The sequence below is a fragment of the Kryptolebias marmoratus genome, linkage group LG7 (assembly GCF_001649575.2).
Source record: "Kryptolebias marmoratus isolate JLee-2015 linkage group LG7, ASM164957v2, whole genome shotgun sequence".
Lineage (NCBI taxonomy): Eukaryota > Metazoa > Chordata > Actinopteri > Cyprinodontiformes > Rivulidae > Kryptolebias > Kryptolebias marmoratus.
Window position 1 is genome coordinate 12,867,292 of NC_051436.1, and position 19,231 is coordinate 12,886,522.

General features: G+C 40.9%; 1 protein-coding gene across 1 annotated transcript; it reads left to right on the forward strand.

Moving 5' to 3' along the window:
• Positions 1–8,974: 8,974 nt before the first annotated feature.
• On the forward strand, positions 8,975–17,446 carry LOC108247767 (thialysine N-epsilon-acetyltransferase). Its single transcript, XM_017436129.3, has 6 exons — positions 8,975–9,315; positions 9,610–9,661; positions 12,776–12,859; positions 14,942–15,043; positions 15,134–15,174; positions 15,364–17,446. The coding sequence occupies exons 1-6, from the start codon at positions 9,250–9,252 to the stop codon at positions 15,529–15,531; spliced, it is 513 nt and encodes a 170-aa protein (XP_017291618.1). The 5' UTR covers positions 8,975–9,249; the 3' UTR covers positions 15,532–17,446.
• The last annotated feature ends 1,785 nt before the right edge of the window (positions 17,447–19,231 follow it).

Below are 19,231 nucleotides of genomic sequence, written 5' to 3' on the forward strand. Positions count from 1 at the left end.
ACTTAGTAACTCGTGCACAAAAAGAAAAGGGAACAGAAACCAGACCAGATCCTCGTTGACCACCGTCAGCAGCAGCTCCTCTTTGCCTCTCAGCCACGGCTGGAAGTACTTGAACCCCTGTGGAAGCGAGCAGAACGACAGGTCAGGGGCTGTTCTGACGTCTGTTTATGGTAAAGGAATGTTATTTTGAAATTGTGCCATTATTTTTAGATACAGATTTTCCATAGACTGGGGAACGTCTGCCCATCTTTACTTCTGAGAGATTCAGCTTCTCTAAAATGCTCTTTTTTTCCACTCAGTCGTCTCACTGACCTTACCTTACCACCTACTTTTTACATCCTTTTGTTGCCCAAATCCCAACTGGGATTTGGGCAACAAAAGGATGTAGGATTTGTGGGTTTTTGAGCTGTAATTAACCATAAAATTCAAAATGACCGTTTCTTTTTGTAAAAATATTTGATATCTTTACTGTGTTTTATTGGGAATAAAATATGGCACTCTGGTTTTACTCACATTTGACAACATACCAATTTTGGGGGGGAATTTCAGTTGTAGTTTTTCTTCGTGGATTATCTTTTTTTTTGTTGTTTTTTATTAGAACGGCTCCACACCAGCACTAAATGTCCCGGAGAAATCGCTTTCAGTTGGTGACCTTTGTTTCAGGACTGCGGTGCGGTTCTCTTAGGAACATATGAGGCTGTAAACATGCTAACAGGACTTGGCTGTACAACTTCTTTCCAAGCCGACCTTCTGACGCTGGCACACAGAACACCGTAAGTTCTCCCCAAATCCCAAAGTGTGAATTGAGTCAGAGTTACGCAATGAGTTTGTTCTCACAAAGAAGGAGGTAACCTTGGATTTAACTTATTCTGTATTATGAGTGTTATGTTGCCATGAAAGGTGGGCGATCATGGAATTGCCTGAGTGTTGGTGGGTGTGTTTGTTTGTTTGGTAGCAACATAACTAATGGACCAGTGGGCAGATTTTAATGAAGCTCTCAATGCTTCATTAAAATTAAAAGTGGCTATACACATACTGAACTTCAGTTAGGTTAGGAAAAAATACAACTAGAAGCTCTCAGAGAGCGCAAACCTAAACCGAGGCCTCAGTGTGATTAGAAAGAATAGTGCGATCTGGATCAGCACCATAATGTCATCCATTGTTTTTTTTGTTTCAACCCCAACATCTCCTGAACATTTCCTCCAAATCTGTTCGTCAATTTTTACCTGATCTTTGCTGACAGACACACAAACAAACCAACGGACACAACTGGAGACAGAACCTTCTTGGTGGAGGAAACAGAAAGGTCACATGTAGGAGCAGAGACCTTGACCTTTGACCCCATGAACCTTGAAATCAACAGGCATCATCTTTGACCCATGAGGTGCTGCAGAGTTAGAGCACCGGGTCAGCTGTGATGTTGACCTTTGACCAGATGGACCTTGAAATCAATGGTGATCACCCTTGACCTAAGAGGAGTCCAACTCTGCAGTTTAATTTTCCTCCATTACAAGGCTACATAGTTAAACCACGAGGTCATCTGTAACCTTGACATTAGAGCCCATGACCTTGAAATCAACAGTGATCACCCTCGACCCATGAAGTGTCCGGCTGTGGAGTTTAACATTCCTGTTACACAGCTGCAGAGTTAGAGTGCAGGCCCATTTGTGATCTTGACCTTTGACCTTTCATCAGATCACTACCAAACTCTAATCCCTTGTTCCACGTTTGACATTTACTGAAAATTCCAAGTCGACTCGTTTTTTTCGAGTAATCTTGTGCACAAACAGACAGACAAACGCTACCGAAAACATGCCCCCCCTCTGCAGAGGTAATAATGTTTTCCTGAATCCTCCGAGGCCAAGCAGAGACCCAGAAATCCAGAACAAAAGGTCTTTCCAAACATTCCGGTCCGCAGAGAACCGGCCTCTCTGAGCTGGGTGTGAGCAGAAAAATGTTAAAACTAAAGAACAAAAGCAGGGGGCGGACACGATGTAGTCTTACACTGGAGAAAAGTGGGAAACCAGCGGACAAACCCAAACCCAAACAAGACAACCAGGAAGTACAGACTGTGTTCTGTTCCCTGAACTGAACTCGTACGGGAGCTCAAATCAAACAAATCCAGACGCTAAGCTTTAGACGGGCTAGTACCGGACGTGGATTTAGTTTCGTCGTGTTTCTGCAGATTAAATGAAAAGCCTAGCATCTCTTGAAGGAGTACGCATCACCTGCCGCCTTTCAACTTTTAGACTGAGGTTTTGGTCTTTTGGGGAGAAATGACTGCTGCGTTGCAGGATCAGTCAGCACTCAAAGAACGCGCTGAGGATGACTCTCAGCTATAGTTTAGTCATTTTTGTGTTGGTTAAGGTTGGTTAGCAGTGGTGGCCATCTTAAATGTGGCCGATACTGAATGTTAGCTGGTTGTAGATGTACATTCAATTAATAAAGTTTCATTAAAACCCAACCAAGTGGTTCATGTGATATTTTGCTAACAGACAGGTTTGATTTGATTGAACAGTTAATGCCAAAGCTTTATGAAAAAAAACAAAACTGAAATATGTAGTGCTCAGAGTACCTGTTGAGGTACTACCACCACAAACTCTAGCTCAGTATCTGTAAAATTGACTGAGTTAAAGCCAGTTTTGTGTTTTTGAATATTAGTTGGCTGTAGCCGCCATCTTGAATTGGCTGGACTCCAAAAGTCAATCAGTTGTAGACATAGATCCAGTGATTACTGTCTGAGCGTTTTGCTGAAATCCATCCTGCGGTTCACAAGATATTTTGCTAACAGAAACAGTTGACTTAAATTGTCAACGACAGTTTTCAAAATTCAGAGTATTTGTTTGGGAATGACTCTCAGCGACTACCACACCAAATGTTAGCTCAGTGTTTGTAAAACTGACTGAGTTGTAGCCATTTCCGTCGTTTTCAAAGTCAGTTGGCTGGAGCGGCCACCTTGAATCGAGTTGACTCCAAATGTTTTTCATTTATAGAGGTACACCCAAGTGATTCCTTTCTGGGCATTTCAACAAAATCCGTCCAGTGGTTCATGAGATATTTTGCTAACAGACAAACCAAACACACACACACGGGCAAAAACCTTATTGGCACTTTTGCTTTTCTCAGCTGGCGGTAACCAGCCAGCGGACAAACATGCAAGGAGAACAAGAAGCAGAAATGTGTTCGTTAAAAGGGGCTAAAAGTCAGAAAAGACGTTTGAGATTTGATTAAATCATAATTTTACAGCACACCATCGTAGGACAATAATTTGAAATAAAACCCTTTTTTTCTGACACTCCGTGGGCAGAAACAGCAACGACGTGACATCGGAATTACGCAGCATTTGCACTAAAAGCACCTCTTCTGTGGGTTTTTTTTCCCTGCAGCGTTCGTCGGAGGCCTCGTGTTTCTTTCCTCACATTCCTCTGACTAACGCTGCGTTTGTGCTTCTCGCTGCTCCTGTGCGTCGGTACGAAGAGTCAGGGGGTGTTTTCACACGCGTCATCGGCTCCGCCAGAGATGCTGCTGATGAAAACTGTGGCAACGTTCTGCAATTTCTTTTCCCCCCTCTCCTGCTTGCGTCGTACGAAGGCAGCCGTTAGTCAGCCTTAAAGAGACAAACCGTCTCTCTGGAGCTATTAATAGGAACACAGGCCGCCCTTATTTTCTCAGGAGAAAGCTGACCACCCGAGCACTGAAAAAAAAACAAAAATCCCCCCTTTTCTTTGCTCATTTCCTCCCCGCCCTACGTTCTGCAGAAAGCCGCTCACTGTGACAAATAGTTCCGTTTATTTTTTGCTTCGAGCGTCCATAAAAGCCTTCCGATTCATACGGCGACTTGTACAGAATCGACGCCCGGCCTCAGAGAGGCGCGCAAAGAAGTTTGAAAAACTGACCCAGACCCAGGTTTAACTTCCCGCTCCGACATGTGTGACCCCTGCGTCATCAGTCAGCAGACTTTACACGTGGCTGGGCAGCTGCTGTTTAGTCTGGTTTCACTGAAATTAGTCGTGCTACTCTTTAACTAAATGACCGCGCAAAGAAAGTGAGCTTACAGCGAGCAGGGTTTTCAGAGAAGGCTACGAACGAATGATATCTTACCTGCTGTAGATAGCTCTTTCATAGATCATCTTTCAACTCCAAAAGGTAATCAGACCTATATTAGACAACAAACTAAAATCTGATTCTGAGAAATAATAGTCTAAACTCAGAAATATATTTTTATAACAGATTATTTTATATCCTGACAGTAAGAAGGATTCTGCCTTAAAACTTGGTTTTTCCGTGTGGATTTTCACCGGATACTCCGGTTATCTTTCACAGTTCAAAAACATGTGCGCTTTGTTTATTGGAGAATACGCTTACTATTATCTTAGATTTAAAAAGCAAGTCCTCAGATACTTTTAAAAAAGAGCAAATAACTCAGGACAAGTTAACTTAATCAAGATATCTGGATAGATATGACCTTATCTTTGTAGGACAGCAGCTGCTACCTAAGTTGGAGAATTTAATGATGATGAACAAACTAAAATCTGAAATTTGAATAATATTTGTCAAAGCTCAAAAATATAAACTTTTGACAATTTTACACCCTGACAGCAAGAATGCCTCTGGCTCAAAGTCCCGTTTGTCCGTATCTTTTCGTGCGGAGCTTGCTCGTGCGGCCTGTTTTCACCGGATACTCCGGTTTTCCTTCCACCGTTCAATAATTTGCGCGTTGCATTGACTGCCTCTGCCAAGGAGGTTAAGTTTTTGTTAGTGTTTGTTGGTTTGTCTGTCTGTTAAATAATGATGAACAGATTTTGATTCAAATTTTCAGGAAATGTTGGGGATGTCACAAAAAAAAAAAAAAACAACCAAAAAACCAAGGGATTAAATTCTGGTGGTGATCCGGATCACAATCTGGATCCTACGACCCGTGGCCATGGCGGAGGGTTGGGCTCTCATAGTGCTTCTGGTTGGAAATTATAAATCAATTTTAGGTGTCTTTGTGTCTTTGATTGTGAGTTTTACGGAAGGAACTGATAAATGATGAGTTGTTTTCATAGAAGCTCTTCAATAAGTTACCATTATGAACAGGAAGCTTGGGTAATTTAATTTGGCAGATTTCCACGAACAGGAAGACACGTACGGTAACTCACAGACACCCGTGAACCGTTCCTGTGAAGTGACAAACAACAGTCAAGGGAAAATAGAAAGAAAAACACAACCGTTGACGAAATATAAAAAAACAGGCCTGTGCATCTGAGTGTCAGCAAAATATCTAATGAATTACTGGATGTTTGTCTACAGCTGACTGAATTTTGGATTATACCCGATTCAAGATTGCTGCAACAGCTAATCGTCCTTAGGAAACACAGAAGTGGCTACAACTCGGTCAGTTTTGCAGATAATGAGCTAAAATCTGGTGTGGTAGTAGCTGAGCAACACCTCCCAACACATACTTCAAGCACAACCAGATTATGTGAGATTTCTGTTGTAAGTTCTGGCATGGGAGGCTTTTATTTTTGCACGATTTTCTTGTATTTAGCCAAGTCCAGTGCTTGGTATTCGCCACATCCATAAATGTCCTAATCACACCACAAACATACTTGTTACAATCAGATCAGCTTGAGCTTCTGCAGCTCACTCTCAGTTCCTTTGGCCCTTTCGACGACCTCTCTGCTGAGTTTGTGTAAAACCCATGAGCTCGACCTTATTTTTGTGCTGGATCTCACAGTTTGATGACATGTCGGCGGCGTGCGTCATCGCTGCTTGTTTCGTCTAAATATAACCCCCACCGGAGATTACACCTCCTCTGGATTTTTCTAGGTTTAGCAACTTCTGAATAAAGCTTCTGTGTTCACAGTGGTTCACAGAAAAAGCCAACGACACTTTACAGTCTGCAGCAGCTCGTATAAGAAGTCTTCCTCTTCATCAGTTCGGGGCTGTACAAAACCGTAGACATTACTAAACGGCAACCGTGCAGCTAAACTTCACTTTACCAAGTCTTTAGACATTCAGAAAATATATGTATTCAGTATTATGTATACCCAGCTTTATTCTCAAGATAAATTATGGCTAATCCAGCCTTAGATCTACTCAGAAAACAAAAAGGGCAGAAAAATTTATACTTGTCAACTACACCCTCTAGAGGCTGTAAGGGTTATTACACCCTCAATGAACAGTAAAGTTATTTTCCATTGGACAAAAGCCTTGGATGTAATGTTTATGAAGTATTTCTGCAGTTTTTAGCAAAACCTAAAATCCTTGAAAGTAGGTCCATGTGTACACATGCGCGCTGTCGTGGAATAAAATCAGTTTCCAAAGGCACTGTTAGATGAAATCACTGAAACAGGTTTATTTCTGTATGGTGCACGACATACAGAGAGCCTTAAAGACAAATAACAATTAACAACTGAGTCCCAGCTCCGAATCAAAGCTCTGCCCCCCCCAAAGTCAACACAAGAGCTTATATTAAAGATACTGGAACATTAGAAGCAAGAAGGAACATCACTCCTGTAAACTCTGTGAGAACTCATGGGACTTGGAATAGAAGACATAACATAGTCATGACTTTTCAACAACAGGTGTTACTTTATAATAAACTCCACGATTACATCACCACAGATGGCTGCAGTCAGTAGCTGTTCTGCACGAGCAGATCAACAGCAGTAATAACAGCAGACACACTTTTTCAACATGTAGCAGCAACCCAACCTCTCTGTCGGTCCAAACAAACCTTGTCGTCACCATTTTTTTCTTTTTTGGAACTGTTTCCGTGCTCCAGACTGCCTGAGCGCCTCGTTGAAAGCCTGGCACAGATTCGACGAGCGCAGCCGCATCCGTGGAAAGACGTTTTTATCTTGTTGATTCGCCTGAATAAGCATGAAAAAAACAACAAAAATCAAACCGCTAACATTTGCAGACACTGTTCTCGTGTAAACAGGGCCTAAAAGAGCGTGATCAAAATAAGATAGAATAAAATGTTAGCACAGATTACTATTGACACTTGTTTCGTCCACCGTTTACCTTTGGTCTGGCCTTGTTCGTTTCTGCAACGGGACCAACGGGCTGAACACAGAAGCAAATTCCAGGTATCGGTACGATCCGCCACCGTTGGGTAAATACATGGATGTAGATGCTCAGTCATCCAGGACATGGTGTCCCAAAAAAGTAAAGAAACAAAACCCCGAAAGCAACCGGACTTCCAACCTTTAGTCTTTAGACATTTAGAAAATATATGTATTCAGTATTATGTATACACAGCTTTATTCTCAAGATAAATTATGGCTAATCCAGCCGTAGGTCGACTCAGAAAACAAAAAGGGCAGAAAATTTATACTTGTTAACTACACCCTCTAGAGGCTATAAGGGTTATTACACCCTCAATGAACAATAAAGTTATTTTCCATTGGACAAAAGCCTTGGATGTAATGTTTATGAAGTATTTCTGCAGTTTTTAGCAAAACCTAAAATCCTTGAAAGTAGGTCCATGTGTAAAACATCTATATTTAATGACTGCAGGCAGCAGAAAAAGAACAGAAAACACAACAAAGCCTATATAAGCCCTTGGGTTTACTGTGAATACGTTTGGAAATGAGGAAAGACTTTGGCAGCAGACAGCATGAAACCAAATGAGTTAAGGCATCACCTGGAGACCTTACACCCCAGTTATGTCAATAAGTCCCGGGACTTCTTTCAACGAAAAGTCGATGAGTATCGCCAACTGGCCGGTCAGTTTTTGAGGATGTTTTCGGAGCAGGAGCGCATGAATGAGAGAGCAAATAATAAACAATTTCTGCTGAAACTGGCCTACCTCAGTGATGTATTTAAAAAGTTAAATGAACTAAAACTAAATTAAATGCTACAAATAAAATTAATAAACTGAACTTGGAAATTGTTCAAAGTAGCTTCACGCCTTGTTTTTAATCTGTTGATTATCAGGTGATTATACACAAAATTCAATGCTTTGTACAGAAACATAATTAAATATCAGGTTCTCGGTAGTATTTCAGTTGGGGGGCTAAAAAATTTAGGTTCCCTGGGGGTGAACAATTGAGAACCACTGCCTTAGAGGGTGAATCTGAGCTCTGCAGGAGGAAGGAAAGATTTCCGCAGCAGGTGAAGAGGACGTTCATCTTCCAGCCTCCAAAGAGAGCCGCTACGAGTATGGCAGGCCAATTCGTCATATAATAGTTAAGCATAGTCTTTGCTGGCGTCCATCTCTTTTTTTTCTTAACCAGCTTTTCTGTGCGCGGCGCCTGTCTCCAGCAGACATCAGGCGAGAAGCGGGGGACACCCTGTCCATCGCAGGGACACATAGAGACAAACAGTTTGGAGTTAACCTGACACGTATGTTTTGAATCTGTGCCGAAAATCATACGATACCTTAGATGGAATTAGGCATTCTCCCCTCCTCAACAGCAGGGGGCACCATTGAGACAACTGAAATGCGCCAGGAGAACAAATATAGATTTATTTTTAAATTTTTACCACTTTACAAAACAAAACAAAAAGAGTACCAATTCTTTACAACAGAAAATTACAAATGGCGATTCATAACATAACAGAGAGAAAAAAACAAAAACAAAAAAAGGGCATTAATCCGAGACATTAAAATGAACTAAAAAAGAAAAAAAAAAAACGTAAAAAGCTGGAACATCATTGTTATTATTTTTTATTCTTTTGATTGCATGACAGTTCAGAGGTCTTGGCTGGACTTTCAGATGTGGATCCAATCCAATTCAACTTCCTGCTCTCACGTGAAAAGAAATCGAATTTGGGGTATTTAATAAAGATTAGGAGTAGTGAATATACCGATAATTTGATTATATTAGCTAAACAAATGGTGTTTCTTTAAATGTATGAACCACAGGAAGAATGAGCTCTTGTAAAACAGGAAAAAAAATGCTGTAATGGTGTAAATTTCTTTCTTTTTTTGTTTTTTTTTTGTTAATTTTAATTTCTACGATTAACGTTTTCTCTCTCTTATGTTATGCTTTGTTTGTTTGCAGCATTTTGGCGGGAAATGAACTCCATGAATGTTTCGTTTGAATTTCGGACTGGGAGGGCGGCCATTTTGTTCTAAGAGGCGGGAAACGCTCGCCGCTGATGTGTTTGATTATATGTCACACCGGCCTGCCGTAGGGTTAAACTAAAAACACTCCGTCTCGTGTCCTGCTCGGGGAGGTCGGATCGATCGGCTCGGAGCCACCTGCACGACCCCGTCCGAGTCAGAACCACTCTCATCCACGCGCCTCTGCAGACATGATGGACTTCTCCATCCGGCCCGCGAACGTGGAGGACTGCAAGGACATCGCGAGGATGATCAGGGTGAGAGCTGCCAGCGGCACGCGCGGCACCAGCCCTGCACGCGTGCCTCGAAACCCGGGCTGACGTCACAGTGTTATTATATGAATTACATGAAGCAGGTATGGAGCGGATTTCATCAGAAACCAGGTGCGCAGAGTGAGGCGTTCAGGGACGCTCGGGTAAACCACAAACTGTCTCATGGAGGCTGGGAGAGAGAGGGAGAGAGGCTCAGACTTGTATTAAATTTAATTAAACCAGGAGAAAAGCAGTTCAGAAATCTTTACAGTCGTAACTTTAATGTTTTCTTTCCTCCAGGACCTGGCAGAATACGAGGAAATGTCTGACCTGGTGAAAATCACCCAGAGAGGTAGAGTATGAGCTCTTTATTTATTGATTTGATTTAATAGGGAAGACCTCCTGATTTATATAACCTCATCAAACACAACATATGTTGATACCATAAGATGGATTTTTTAAAGACAAAATCCAACACAGTTTGAATTTTTCAAATTGGTCTGCTGGTTACCAATTTATTGTCCAAAAATGATCAGAATGGGTCTGAATGAATCCAGTTCTTAACCAGGCAGCAGTAGAAAGTCCCGAGTTTAACTTCCTGGAACTGAAGCTGAGGAATCGCTCTGATTGGCTGTAAATTTTCAGATCGTTCTTTCGCAGATAACACCTGAGCAGAGCAGAGGAAGGTGCCAGCTCCCGCTCGGCTCTTTGCCGACGTCTGTCACAAAAAGTTTTACATCATCTGAGTTGAGAAATGAATGAATGAATGAATTAGCTCCATCACTGCCTGACCCAGTTAGCTACAGCGCTACGGTGCGTCGTTTATCTAACGGAATAAGAACATATAGAGCACACGTGTCAAATTCAAGGCCCGCGGGCCAGATCCGGCCCTCTGTAACATTTCATCCGGCCCTCTAGTCTGGTTCAGATCGAGTCTCTGGGTCTTACTTTGCTTAAAAAAACGGAGCCTAATTAGTGAAGTTTTCTCTTGACAGTGTCTTAGAAGCCAACAATATATAGTTTTAATTTCTGTATGATCAGGTTTTTGTTGATGGCTTTTTAAAAAAATCTGTTTTAATGTTAAAAAATTCATTTAAAAGCTGAGTGAGGCGTAAGAAATGACTGCTAATGACGTGCTTTTTTAAGTTTGATCTGTTTGTCTATGTTCATTAAAGTATGTTTGCTCTAAATTCTGTAGAATCTGTAACTGGGAAAAGGTAATTGATATTTCTATATGAATGATTTGACATAATACATCTAAAACCAAGGTTAATTTATGTAATTTTTAATAAATATTTATCGTGATTGGCCCTTGGCTAGGACCAAATTTTAAATTTTGGCCCCCTTACGTCACTGGGTTTGACACCTTTGATATAGAGGATGGAGTGGTTGGGAGGTGGCAGGTTCGAATCCCCAGTCTGACACGTAATTTGGGCATGGACGACGAGGCGCCTCTGTCCTCGTTAGCCCTGCTGTGTGCCCTTGAGCAAGGCCAGCTGTGCCTTAGATGCTCACATGTGCGATGGGGAGGAAAAAAAAGCAGAGAATGAATTTCCCTCTCCGGGGATTAATGTGCCGTTTACGCAACTCTGTTTTTGAGCGAAGTAGCAGATTTTTCTGCTGCCGTTCGGCCGCTCGTTCACACGACAGCGGCGCTCGTTTCCTCTGAAACCTGAAGCTTTCTGAACCCCGGTTCATAGAGGGGAGGTTTTTGGACCCTCCCGTTGGTTGCAAAGTGTGAAATGGCACATGCGCGCTGTCGTGAAGTAAAATCAATTTCCACAGGCACTGTTAGATGAAATCACTCAAACAGGTTTATTTCTGTACGGTGCATGACATACAGAGAGCCTTAAAGACAAATAACAATTAACGTCAGAGTCCCAGCTCCGAATCAAAGCTCCCCCCCCCCCAAAGTCAACACAAGAGCTTATATTAAAGATACTGGAACATTGGAAGCAAGAAGGAACATCACTCCTGTAAACTCTGTGAGAACTCATGGGACTTGGAAAAAAAGACATAACATAGTCAGGACCTTTCAACAACAGGTGTTACTTTATAATAAACTCCACGATTACATCACCACAGATGGCTGCAGTCAGTAGCTGTTCTGCACGAGCAGATCAACAGCAGTAATAACAGCAGACACACTTTTTCAACATGTAGCAGCAACCCAACCTCTCTGTCGGTCCAAACAAACCTTGTCGTCACCATTTTTTTCTTTTTTGGAACTGTTTCCGTGCTCCAGACTGCCTGAGCGCCTCGTTGAAAGCCTGGCACAGATTCGACGAGCGCAGCCGCATCCGTGGAAAGACGTTTTTATCTTGTTGATTCGCCTGAATAAGCATGAAAAAAACAACAAAAATCAAACCGCTAACATTTGCAGACACTGTTCTCGTGTAAACAGGGCCTAAAAGAGCGTGATCAAAATAAGATAGAATAAAATGTTAGCACAGATTACTATTGACACTTGTTTCGTCCACCGTTTACCTTTGGTCTGGCCTTGTTCGTTTCTGCAACGGGACCAACGGGCTGAACACAGAAGCAAATTCCAGGTATCGGTACGATCCGCCACCGTTGGGTAAATACATGGATGTAGATGCTCAGTCATCCAGGACATGGTGTCCCAAAAAAGTAAAGAAACAAAACCCCGAAAGCAACCGGACTTCCAACCTTTAGTCTTTAGACATTTAGAAAATATATGTATTCAGTATTATGTATACACAGCTTTATTCTCAAGATAAATTATGGCTAATCCAGCCGTAGGTCGACTCAGAAAACTGGTCTGGACTGTTACCTGAAAGCTGAGATGTTTTGCTAACAGACACAAACAGGTGATAAAAAAGGACCATTTGGTACTTATTTCATTGGCCCTTTCAGTCCTGCCTATTAAAACGGTCATGTGGCTCTGAAATGTTGGTTATTTGGACCATTTATTAAAACTTTATGCTCTGCTTGTCAAGACTTTGTCGAAATAAACTACTTAAATGGATGAACTGACTCAAACATTTCACCTCAGCTCTGAAAATCCCAGATCAGCTGGACTTCATCACAGATTCAGGGGCTTCTAAGGCTATGGAAATGTTAGCAAGAAGCAAAAAAAAAAGTGTTTTATTTGGTACATTTGTTGAGTGTTTAATATTTGTAATTCTTTTCAAAAGGAAAGACAGATAAATATGTCTTCCGGACAAAAAGAAAAATAACATTTGAATGAATCATCCATGAATTAGATGCTTTATTGTGTTTGTTATATGATGTAATCACTACAACAAATACTATAAGAAAAGTGTTGCACTTGGCTTAAAAGCCAGTTAGAAATTAGTACTTTATGGATCTATAAAATTAGGCATTGAGTAAATAAATATTAAATTAAAAAAAAGGTGTTTTAAGTCCCACTTGTTTGGATTTCAGGAGACACATTCACCCCCGGCCTCTCCCACATTTAGGCTTTCCTGTCATTCGTTTTCAGACCTGGAGCAGGACGGCTTCTCCAAGAACCCGTTCTATCACGGGATCATTGCTGAGGTGTCAGACCAGCACAGGAGCCAGGACGGTAAGTGAGACTGGTCGCTAACTCCGCTCTGTAAATCCCCGCTGACCTGCCGTCAGCAGCCAGGTTCTGACCGGCTAACGTTTTCTCATCATCCTTCATGTTTACCAAAACTAATGAGCTAGTCCACACGTGGGCTTCTTAAGGTGCGCTGACCACGCCCGGCTTCATTAGCCATCTCTGTAAATCCCAAAAGTCTGCCTTTATTTGGAGACCAGCTTTTGCAGTGCTTTTATTTTGAAGGCGTGTAGACGTTTACATCCGCGGTCGCAGTGTGAGCTGCAGCGGCAGCAGCTTCTCCACTAGGGGGCAGAGTTTGTTGGAGATTTAAGAGTTACCATCATTCCAGGACTGGTATAGAGTGTTATGGCGACATATTAGGAACATTTAAATAAAAACTAAACTAAAGGAGCTGGTGGGCGGGGCAACATTTGGAAAAAAGTCTCAGAAAATCCATTTTTAATGTCATATAATTATGTGAAAACTCTGATATCCTCTCATGTTGGAAAGTCTTCAATGTGCAAGAAGCAAGTCAAAGTTTTCTACGATGAAATACAAAGATTTACGAACATAAAACTAGGATATTCTACGATATTATAAAGTTATAAACTTGCAAAAAAGAAAGTCAAAACTTCCAGAATTAAAGTCTTAAAACCACGAGAAGAAAAACTCTCAAATGTTTACAGAGATTGTTCTGCTAGAAGTTTGTGAGAAAAAAGATTTCTGAGACTGAATTTGTAGATTTACAATATGGACATCAGTCCAGGCAGAAATAAGCTCGTTACGTTCAAACAGCTATCTACAGGTAAGATATTAACTGTTTATAACCGTTCCACAGAACCCCACCTAAAACAATCTAAACTATAGCTTTAAATATCTGCTAAATGCAGCCCAATATGTCTTCTCCTGTCATCTCATGTAGCAGCGTCCTGATGTGTCCTCTCTCTTTACTCACGTCTTACAGAACACGGTTAATGCGCCGCTTCTCCTCGCTCGGCTGTAATCAGGTCAATAATCCACGCTCCGCTGATTAACTGGCTTCTTCTCCTTCTGCCGTACAGTCATCACTGACCTCCGACAGCTGGACTCAGATATCTGACTCCATGTTCTCCAGTGGCTCCACACGCACAGTCGAGGAGACAGGACACAAAATTATTGAAGCTCCCTAAATTAGGATTACAAAACGCAGGAACGATCTTTGTCCCAAAAGCTTGCTTTTAGCAGCAGCAAACCAGGAGGATTATCAGTGAAGTTACCTATGTTTTTGTGTTTTTAGTCTTGCAAAAAGCCACAATTCAAATAATTTTCAGCTTGTACAGTGAATGGCACTCAAAATTTGATTATTATCCTCAGTCCCCCCCAATGATTCATAAATGGATAAGTCATGCTAACAATAACTCCTAATTTTTTTTATCCAAAGAAAGAAATAGGATTTTTTTTAGAGCAAAACCTTTGAAATGCTCAGAAACGACTCAAACAGAACTAATTTCCTTGTAATTGACACAGAGTTCTGAGTGTCTCGTTTATCAAAAGCATTTTTTAATCAAATATTGAGTTCAGGGTCACGGGGTCAAAGGTCAAGGTCACGGGTGACTTATTTGTTTAAACTTTGTCTTTTCTCCAGCTTGACATCCAAGTAAGACAGAAATGTCAAACCCCTTCTTCCCTAGACTGTCCCTATCTGGCCATTGTCCGTGGTGAAACTCCACAAATGTTTCGGATAGAAAATGTCATCAGACTGTGGCTCCACATTGGATCTTATTTTTACTAAGACCACTTCCATCAAAGCAACCTTAAGTGATACTCGTGTCAACTCTGACCGTAAAATGGTTTAGACAGGCTTGTAGTCATCAACAGGTCAGTTCTTCACATTGCAACTGATATCTGTAGTTTTGTCTTTGTACATGTTCTTTAACTGAAGCTTTTATCAATTTACACCATGGACAATGTCATTATCAGTGAAACTGACCTTTCACCCCCACCACATAGAGACATATATTTAGAGTTTTTGAGTGAGGGAGTTCATGTTTTGGATTTTTGGATTCTGACGGATGTATTATGTACTCTTGTCTGTTTTACTTTCAGGCCACACGAAGATCGGCTACGCCCTTTATTTCTACTCCTACAGCTCATGGATAGGAAGAGCCATTTATATGGAGGACCTGTACGTAATGCAAGAGTTCAGAGGTATAGTAAATTGCCTTAAAAGCAAAACGCAGTTGTTATGTCACTTTCTGTGCAAAAAATCTCAACTTATGTACAATATCTGTCTCTCAGGAAACGGCATTGGGAAAGCACTTATGAGCAAAGTAGCACAAGTAAGTAACATAAAGTATCGTTAAACTAGTTACAGGGGAGAAGTACGTCTGGAACCTCCTTTATTCCAGTGTGGAAAATTCAAAATGTAATGTACACATGTCTCAGATGTTGCATGCTCGAGTGGAAATTTCAATCCGTTATGTCAGCATACTTCTCATATTTGTTTCCCCTTTTTTGGTGTCCTGCAGCTGGGCTTAGCCGCCGGCTGCAACCAGCTCAACTTTACGGTTCTGGACTGGAACAAATCGTCGATGGACTTTTACTTCAGCCATGGCTGCTTCAATATCACAACTAAACTGGGTTATCACTGTATGCGCTGTGAGGGAGAGGCACTGGAGAACCTGGCACAACCTTAATCCAACGCTGGGCTCGTGACCTTATGCCTTTAGCAACCATGAGGTCAACCCAAACAACGCAGGGTTACAAACATCTCTTTGAGGGCCCATTTCCAAAACATCAATACTGAGTCAGTTTTAAAACGAACGACTGTTAACTAAACTTTTTGCACACTTAGTTAAAAACTGTTAAAGCTGCTAAAGCCATCCTAAAATGTGTATCAGATTTATCACTCATGATTATTACAAACCGTTTCCAACATTTTTATTTTCAGTTAGAAAAGAAAAAAAAATCTGTCCTGTCGTTTTGATTCCACAAGTATCTGTTTAAAGGAGAACTGAAATCAGATCCCTAAATATAGACATTGCCTGAATGTCATTTAGTCCATAAAACATTCCAGGAACCCATTTTTCTGACCTAAAACTTAGATTACTTGTTATTAGCGTTTTTAACAATAAATGCCCAAGTGGGGTGATTAGTGACAAAACGACGTGCTTAACAAGCCAATTACCCCCAGATCGTTGTCATGACATCAGCACATGACACTGCAAATCAACATAAAGGCGGCAGGAGGGAGCTAACGTTGCTAACTCGAAGCTAACCCAATGCTAACTTGTTAAAACAGTGAGCTTGAGAGTAACAAAGGAGCATTCATGCACTCTCACACCAGAGTAAACTGGTGTAAAGCAGTTCATACCTCTGACAGCACGCGTTCACGTTCAAAGTAAAAGCTAATTTTTTTAAATTTGTCTGTGGCGATGTCCTCCTCTCCATTTGCCTTCCTTTTAAAATAAAAAATAGTTGTTAAAAGGCCCTGTAGTTTCGCGTAAAGCCACAGTAACTAGGGTCGGAGCGGTGCCTCTCTTTGAAGTGGTCCGAACCTGAGTTCTGATAGTAATTCCCACTTAGGAGCTTATGGGTCCAAATCTGACAATTTTGTGATCTTTCAGGAAGCCAAAAAAATGAAACTTCAGTTGTATTTTCTGTCCGGTTCAAACAATTAATTCCAACGCACTGAATAATGTTAAACCGGTATTCATCCACTTCAGCAGAGCATTTACCTCAGAATTACACTTTTTAACCTTACATTAATTGGCAGTAATTGAACTTATTGACCAAATGAACTGAAGTACACTTTTGGAAGAGTTTAATGTTTCGGAGGTCATGTCTTAAAGTCCCACACCAAATTTACCGTTAGCTAGTTAGCCATGGACACTAACATTCCCCCCGCTGACAGAAGCTATGTAGTTTCACTTATTCCTTACACTTCTTTTCTTTTTATTTTATTAGTAATTTAAAAATAACCGGATTTATTGTTAGCTAGCTAGCCAGCATGCTAACATTTCCAACTGACAAAGGTTTAGTAGTTTAATTTATTCCCTCCAGTTTTTTCTTGTTTTTTATCAGTAATCCAAAAGGGACCAGATTTATTGTTTGCTAGCCAAGTTAGCTAACATCCCAACTGACAAAAGTAAAGCGGTTTCATCTACTTTTTTGTTAGCATTAAAAAACCAAGAATTATCCAGATTTAGTTTTAGCTACATGCTAACGTCCCCAACTTACAGAAGTTGAGCAGTTTCATCTTTCCTTTACACATTTTCTCTCGGATTTGAAAATTGCAAATCACCAAACTTAACATCAGCTTGTTAGCCAAGCATGCTAACATTTTCAATTGACAGATAATAAAGTTTTATCTTTTTCCTCTTGGGTTTTTGACCATTAAGATCCCCAAAATGAAACACGCAGACTTGCACAATTTGAGTATTTACGCTTTGTCCAAAGGTTGTATGTAATTACGGAAAGGGAGACTTTTGGAAACTTTGATTCAGATCTGACTGAGTCTTATCAGGGAGTGAAAGTACTTTAAATAACCCTGCTTCCACTTTAAAAAGCAACCAAAAAAAAAGCTTTAAAAAAAAAAAGAATTTCATTGAAGAACAACAGGGAACCAAATCTGAACGTTGACATGAAATAAACGATACGCAATACCTTTGTAAAAAAAAAGTAATGGAGACACAAATCCGTAGTGTTTTCTGCGTTTTGTGATGTGCTTTGATTTCTGTAGTTCAGACAACAACTTGTCCAAGGTGAACATGAGTTTATAGCAGGATATTTAGAGAAGCATTTGATGTTAGGTGTAAAAAAGATCCTTACACGTACTTTAGATGTTTGGAAGTATTTCTCACGAATCCAACTTATCCCTTCACTGTAAACCAATATGTGTGTACGTTTGACTTTACAAAAGTCAAATTTGACAACAGCAGCTAAACTGGTTTGGTTCCCCGGTTCCCCAGATGGGTTCTGGCATTCTGCTTTCGAGCACAATGTTGGTGTTGGCTCTGTTCACGTTGTACTCTGTGGTGTTTTTTGTGATGAATCTGTGCACTAAATAAATCTGATTGACTTAAGAAAAAGAAAAAAAAAAACTCTTTCCACACAGCCAAACGTGTGGGCCAGGTCTCAGAGAAATGGACGGATCCCAGACTCAAACAAAAACAATCCGTCCAGCAGAATATATAAAAAAAAACAAAAAAAAAACAAAGTTTATTGCACAACCTGTAAACCTGTCATGCTAAAACGAAAGTGGCATAATTCTGGTCTGTATTTCTGCTCCGTGGTCAGTTTTCTCTCTCTCTCTTTTTCCTCAGAATATAGTTTTCTGTGGTTTAATGAAAACAGGGTGAGTTGCGGCTTCAGTTTGTTTTACTTCTCTCTAAACAAGCAAAAAATAGCCGACCATTCCTAACTGTTGCAGTTGGTGTTTATGCTCACGCGGTGGATTTTTATCCAGAACTTCACGTGCCATCATCCTTACATTGTGACCAAATACAAATCCCAGGGGTGAACAGAGGTCTGAGGGAACATCAGATCTTTTTGTTTGCTCTCTTCAAGCCACAACTGTGAGGCCGTGAACTGTAAATTGTACAAATCGAATTGTAACCTGGCCGCGTCAAACTATTCCAAAATCCAAGGTCTCATCTGGTTCCTGCTAAATCTGACTGCAAGAAAACCCCAGAGGTGAAACCCTGTCTGTTAACAGACAGCGTTTTTTTCTTCTTTTTGGGCACGTTTGAGCGCACTCGGTGTGCGATCCCCGCAGCCTGAGTGTCAGGAAGTGTTGGCAGGGCGCTCCACGTCTTTGAACAGGAAGTGGGTGCATGTGTCCCGCAGTGCCAGACGAATCCACGTTCAGACGCTGGCTTAGGTGTTCACGTGTTCTCGAACTGTTCCGTTCAGCCAAGAGGGTCAGCATTTTAAGGGTTTGTATGATTTATTTATTTTTCCTCCCTCTGAAATGTTTCAAAATGTAGACAAATGAAAACCCTGTGTCTAAAATTCACAGATCTGTAACACTGTGTCATTTTACACCTAATCTGCTGCGTTTGTAAGGTCAGATAAATTCCCTCAGTTCTAAAAAGAGCATAAAAAACATGTTAAATATGTGTTAACGTGAGATGCAGGAACATAGCTTTAGGGGACTTTGTCATCTGCTGTGTGGAAAAAAAAAGCATTTCCCCTTAAAGGTACTCATTGCAAACTATGAAATCAAACCTCTAAAAGATTCTCCCGAACGACATCAGATGATGCAGTTTGAAAAGGTTCACCGCAGCAGTTTTATCAGATATGGAATTCTGGAATGCAGGTACGCGCTCAATGTAAACAAAGCACTTACATCTGCTTGCTTTACTCAACAAATCTGAGCATAGATATGTTCCAGTA

Excerpts from the sequence above, each read along its gene's own strand:
- LOC108247767 (XM_017436129.3), top strand. The coding sequence starts at position 9,250 with ATGATGGACTTCTCCATCCGGCCCGCGAACGTGGAGGACTGCAAGGAC. Across the intron at positions 9,316-9,609 it reads ACATCGCGAGGATGATCAGG|GACCTGGCAGAATACGAGGA; the intron begins GTGAGAGCTGCC and ends TCTTTCCTCCAG. Across the intron at positions 15,044-15,133 it reads CGTAATGCAAGAGTTCAGAG|GAAACGGCATTGGGAAAGCA; the intron begins GTATAGTAAATT and ends TCTGTCTCTCAG.